The sequence below is a fragment of the Marmota marmota genome, unplaced genomic scaffold (genome assembly GCF_001458135.2).
Source record: "Marmota marmota marmota unplaced genomic scaffold, marMar, whole genome shotgun sequence".
In the NCBI taxonomy this organism is placed as follows: Eukaryota; Metazoa; Chordata; class Mammalia; order Rodentia; family Sciuridae; genus Marmota; species Marmota marmota.
In genome coordinates, this window is record NW_026000108.1 from 18,676,185 (window position 1) to 18,682,184 (window position 6,000).

At 46.0% G+C, this 6,000-nt stretch overlaps 1 protein-coding gene across 1 annotated transcript in view; it reads right to left on the minus strand.

Moving 5' to 3' along the window:
- Window positions 1–5,690, minus strand: part of Lgi2 (leucine rich repeat LGI family member 2) — a 28,661-nt gene extending 22,971 nt beyond the window's left edge. Inside the window, exons 1-4 of the mRNA XM_048783974.1 lie at window positions 5,627–5,690; window positions 4,629–4,797; window positions 3,028–3,099; window positions 1,069–1,140 (exon numbers count right to left, since the gene is read on the minus strand). Coding sequence (XP_048639931.1) covers window positions 1,069–1,140; window positions 3,028–3,099; window positions 4,629–4,797; window positions 5,627–5,690 — 377 coding nt within the window. The remainder of the gene's footprint in view (window positions 1–1,068; window positions 1,141–3,027; window positions 3,100–4,628; window positions 4,798–5,626) is intronic.
- Between the last annotated feature and the right edge of the window lie 310 nt (window positions 5,691–6,000).

A 6,000-nucleotide genomic window follows, 5' to 3' on the forward strand; every position in this document is an offset into this window, starting at 1 on the left:
AGACAGATCACTCCCCCCGGCCCCCCGGCCAGCATCGGGGCTTGATGTGATGGCTGTCTCGAAGACCATTATCTGTCAGGGTCACACCCAAAGGTACTGCCCTCCCTGCCCAATGTCCACACCCAAAGCCCTTCAGATTTCCCAGTGCTGATGAGACCTGTCATCTTCCTCAGACACAAAATATCAAGCGTGCCAACGGAACCTGGCTCCTGCCTAATAAATCACCCTCACCAAGACAAGGACTATTTTTGCATTTTCATAAATACAGCCACTACTTTTTTCTAGTTTTATAAATTTGCTCAATGTGTGTACTTGCTTCATTTTGATATGCCAATTCAAATCAATTTAATATTTTTTTTTTGTCTCCAGAAAGCTATTAAGGAATCCGAGAGCTTAGCTGAACCCGCAGATTAATCCAACATAAAAGAAAAAGTGATTTGCATTCAAATGAGAGGAACCGTGAAGATGTCTCTGTTCTGCTTGGTCCTAATTCTGATCACATATTTAATTCTTTTTTTAGTTATAGGTGGACACAATACCTTTATTTTATTTTTATGTGGTGCTGAGGATCGAACCCAGCGCCTCACGCATGCTAGGCGAACACTCTACCTCTGAGCCACCACTCCAGTGCCCTGATCCCGTCTCTGACATTCTGTAAGGAGTTATTTATGCCTCAGTTCTCAAATCTGTACAAGGGGGACTCACAGATTATCACAGAAAAGAGAGGAGAAGGCTCATAGGCCCCCAGCCCTGTACTGACACAAGTAGGTGCAGGACGCATGTTAGCCCCCTTGCCGTTTCCTCCACCCAGCCGTGAGGCCCCTCACAGCTCAGGGCTCCTCACTTCACGTGACCCCAACTGCGATGCAGGGGATGGAGAAGGTAATTAAGCCAAGTGTTGGTAACCACAAAGAGCACGGTCTGCTCCACAGCAGAAAACCTGGGCAGCCAGGAGGTGAGTCTCCTTCGGGGGACGTTGCAGTATGGAACTATGGAGGCAGAGACACATGCCAGGGCCAGTCCTACTCCACACATTAAAGGGCGGGTGACATTTGCTACAGGACTTACAGGTGAGTCAGATCCCGGAGGCCACGGAAGGCATTTCTTGAAATGGTTTCTATTTTGTTCCCTTCGATGAACCTAGGGGAGGAAAGTCGCATAATTCAACTGAATTTCCTCTTCTGAAAATGTCTAAAAAAGTGATCCTGGTATGATTCTGGAGAAAAATCTAGAAGCATTCATGAATCATCACGTCTCTGAAGACTAAGTCAGTCGCAGCAAAGTCCACGTGGGAGCAAGGCACAGGAGCGTGTCTGCACTCCCTCCTTCCGGACAGCACGGAAGTCTTCAAACTCAGAGTTGGGATGGGGTAGGGAGTGCATGGGACAAAGACAAGAAATGCTCATCTCCGCGAGACCGGAGAGCTTCCAGACATGCCCCCAGCCAGCTCAGCTCTGCTTGCATTTCACAGTGCCTGGCTGTCCACAGTATCACAGTCTCTTGAGGAGACTCCAGTGTTCTACATGGTGCTATTAAAGTTTTTGAGGAGGGAAAGTTCCGTTAAGCTTGTCTCCCAGTAACCTTGAGCTCCTCAGGTCCCACCCTCCATGCAAATGGGTGAAGAGGCAGGGATCCTTTCCAGATCTGTGCCATGAGGAATAGGGAGTGTGCTGAAGTTGAACCAGGGCTGGCTTTCTCTATCTGTGCTAAAATGGTGCAGGGCTTGCTCATAGAATCTTGCAACCATCACACTGGTGGTGCTTTAAACTCTGTGGGGAAGACAGGGCGTGAGTGTACTGTGACGACTCCCCAGGGCCACAGAGAACTAAGTTTTAGTTTATGGCTTTGCATTACGTCAACTATCAGGGGGCCTTTGATGAGGCGGTCCAAGAAAGGGGCTTTGCTAGATCTGTGAACGGGTTCTTGATCCTCACACTGAGAACTTTCTGATGCCTTAAAAAAATAAAAAATAAAAAAAGAATCTGGGGTCTCTTTAGTAATAGACTACAGCATAAACTGACAAGCTCACTTCCTCCCCAGTGACCTGGCCACTGAGATGAACTGCCTGCTGGGAAAACTCACAGCTTCCCCTTTGTACCTCCCTCGCCGAGTGTGTGCCTTCAGAGAGGCTGGGGTTGGCTGGAATTAGCAACGGGGTCCTGCCGTTCTTTCCATATCACGTACAAGCCAGAGTACCACATGATCACAGCATCCAAATCACATCTACTCTGGGGGAAGAATTCCTCATTCCCCAAGACCCCAGGTCAACAGAAAGTTTCCCTATACCCAGATGTGTCTAGAATTCCAACATCTACCTGTTGACATCAAATAAGAAAGCCTTACAAATCCCTCTGAATGCTAAGTAAGGAAATCCTATCTGATGGCAGGATTAGCTTTATGACAGATTTACGGAATACCAGAGTGAAAGAATTTAGGGGGAAAAAGACATGGTGTCCTGGTGCAGAAACCGGAACAAGGCAAAGTTTGTTGCTAGGAAAAATAAAAATAAAAACTACACATCCAGAGAGCAGGACAATCACCTTTTTTTCTTATAGAGGGGAAAAGAAAATACAACTCAGCAGAATCCACAGGAAATACTGCGGAATACGGGACATGGAAGAGCTGGATAAAGAACAGAGTTGTACCCCCAAATAGGGAAACCTTGTTTAAAAATAAGTAACCCTCAGAACCCTTCAGCCCTATTTCTAACTGATCAGCAAATCCATGCCTGGTTATGAGAGGTAAAAATATCCATCGCAGTTTCCAATTTTGCTTACTCCACCACAAATTAAATGTCACCAGAGAATGAATGAATGTCTTTCCCTCTTTGTTTGCTTCCCCGCTCTTTGTCTCCAGCCTCCCCCAGCGTGTTTACAAGCAAGGAAACTCTCAAAAACTGGTGCAGAAAAGAGAGTAGGGTTTACTTCACTTGAAGACCCACCAGAGATGCTGTCCTAGCTTAGGACACAATCCAGCAAGCCACCAAGAGACAGAACACTCTGGGAGCAGACAAATCACCACACTTACAGGTATTCCAAATGGAAAAGTCCAGCAAATGCATCGTCACGGATCACGGTGAATGAGTTAGAATTCAGCAGTCTGAAAATAAGACAGATATCAAGGCAGAGACGCAATGCCCGAGCCACGTGATACAGCCCTTTCTGTTTCTTTTACTGTGTTCTGATTTGTAGGCAAACCTGGGCTGTTCTCAGCCCAAGAGCAGCCCATTAGGTCCCCAGCCTCATTTCCACACTACTGATACAGGCGATAGGGAGTGGGTTCCTTTTGGCCAGATTTTCTGGTCATTTCCAATACTCTACACCTCTCACCCCTGGGTTTCTCAGTAAATATGAGCTGATAATTCTAAGGTGAGGCACAGCTGAACAGCTAGGGAATGCTTTATAATACACAAGAAACCATAGAATCATAGACCTAGAAGGATCTCATCCAACTTTATTTTTAGGGAAATCCAAACCCAAAGAAGTTTAGTGATTTAACCAAAGTCACACAGTTGGCGGTGGGGGGAAGTCCCTTCTACTACATTATACATTTCCATGAAAAATGTCAGAAAAGTTTAAGAAGTCTTCAGAAGACTCTTCATCATTATATAGTTTTCTATTTGGTAAAAGTCTATATAGTCTATAGTAATCACTTAGAATACCTAAATTTATATTTATACTCCTACCATGGTAGAGAAAGTTCATTCTAATATCATTACAATTCTAAGAGAATTCAGCTTTAAAGCATAATGTTGTAAGTAGACACATAACACTTCAAGAAAAAGTATCCACAGTCCGTTTATTTAGGAGGAGGAATGATCTACATTTCTGTATATCTTTCTGTAGCTCATTGCTTGCTTTAGTTTACAATCTCATCTCAAATTTATGAAACTAATATGATAAAGAGAATGAGCTGTGTACTTGACTTTTTCTGGCAATGATCTGCTTTGGAAAACTGCTTTTTGGACATTTGTCTTCACTAACAAACATTAGCTGACCTGGGTTATGGGTACTGCACGTCACTTATCACAGTGACCTGGGCATTGCTCACCAAGAAGTGCTGGGACGAAGAGTAGTTATGAGTGAGGTCTTTGAGTTTTGGGTTAGAATCTGTGATTTTTTTTTTTTTTTGGCAAGTTACTTAATTCTCTGACCTCAGTTTCCTCATCTGTCAAATGGGAAAATCAAAATACCCTCTTCAGAGAGATGATATGCTCATGAGATATAATGAAGCACATAAATGCATACTACGTTCTTGCCTGTTTAATGGATAAACTAGAAATGCTCCTATTTCCAGGGTAATATTAAGACCTTAAAAAGTAAGTTTCTTTTAAAGTGAGATGTTTGGGGAACACTTCATTCTCATCATGATTGATGTAATCACCTGCCCAGTTGCTGAATCTGGAAGTCGAATCTACAACAAAGTCCTGGAAGACAGCATGGACCAAAGTCGGGAGAGGACCTGGAGCAAGGAGCCTTGATACTTTGTTGAAGATACCCTGGGGCCAGTGCACCCCAAGAGACAGCTATGGGATTTCAGGAAGGACTGACACCAAAGAGGCAGAGACCACCCTTCAAGGACCACACTTCAGGGAACCCCATTTTGCAAAGAGAACTTTCCATACTTACAGCAGCTGCAGGGAAGGCAGATGGGAAAACATTCGGTCCTTGATTTCTGAAAAAGTTCCATTTACTAAGCTCCTACAGGCAAAAAAAGAACAAAAGAAGGCCTGGGTTTCTTTCAGGAAGTGCGGGCGGGGTGGACAATCCGCCTGACCCTCCACCTGCACTTCAAACTCTTCCTCTCAATGAGGCTTACCACACGAGGCCATCAGCTTCCCCGGGGTAGGAATAGGAAGAGTGGGGCCTCTTGCCAATGCATTTGATCAATATGAAAACTAGTCTGGATACTAGACACCTGCACCATCGGTCTGGCTTCCTTTAGAGACATTAGCTCAGTCAGCTCCAATCAATCCCCGGGCTTCCTTTGCTTAACTACAGGAGGCCCCGTCTGCAAATGGATAATTACTTCACCTCTGCCCAAGATTCTGTGTGTGCAGACACAAAGTTAATGTTGGCCCACGAAACTCTGGGGTAGAATTAAGCATTCCCCTTGGGAGCATGTCCCTGAAAGACACTCAGAGCACTTCTGATTAAATGCACCGTGAAAGCCTTGAGGGAAAACTCAAAAGACACCTGAACTCCACTGTGCAGGGGAGGCAACGCCATCTGCCAGATGAAACGGTCAACTCGGGGGCAAGAAGCTTGGCTCTAGTTCTGCCCCCAGGTTCCCTTCCCTTCCTGGCCACAGCAGGACTTCAATACTTTATTTCCGTTAACATGCAGATCAATTAAGCAGCTGCTGGTTTAAAGGATTTAACAAGGGGAATTCTAATTTCTGGAATCCTCCATGTCACCTGACTTGGCAACAGTAAGAATCAAACAAGCCTTCTGTTCTTCCAGCCACACTCTCCTGACTTCCTATAAATGCAAACAGGATGCCCCTGCTCCTAGGTCCAGGCCCGGGTCTGGCCTTGGACAAAGGCAGGGGAATGTTGTACATGAGCAAGCACAGTAACGTCACTCTCAGGACTCCCTCTTCTACAACCCAGGGGGCACCCCAGCACCTGGGCCTGCAACAAGGGAGATGTCCTGGTAGTAGATATGGCCCAAGAGCCCTTCCACAGCCATTAGGACGGCTAGTCATTGGACCTGAGTGGCTGTATGACCCAAGTTGAAAGCCTCTCTTAGCAGGGGAACAAGCAGTGCCAAGCCCTTCCTAGTCATTCACTCCAGAGCTGGAAAAGCAGGCAACACAATGTGAGGGGAGGAAGGGCAAGAAGACCCTTGGACTTCAAACAAGAACTGGGCTGACTTCCTGCCCTTGACACTGAGCTGGACAACCCACATCCCGGGGCTCCGCCAAGATCTCGGAGCCCCCTCTTCAGGCCACGTGGGGTGGCCTCCACTTCCAGAGGCTGCATGCCTTCCCAGGCTCTTC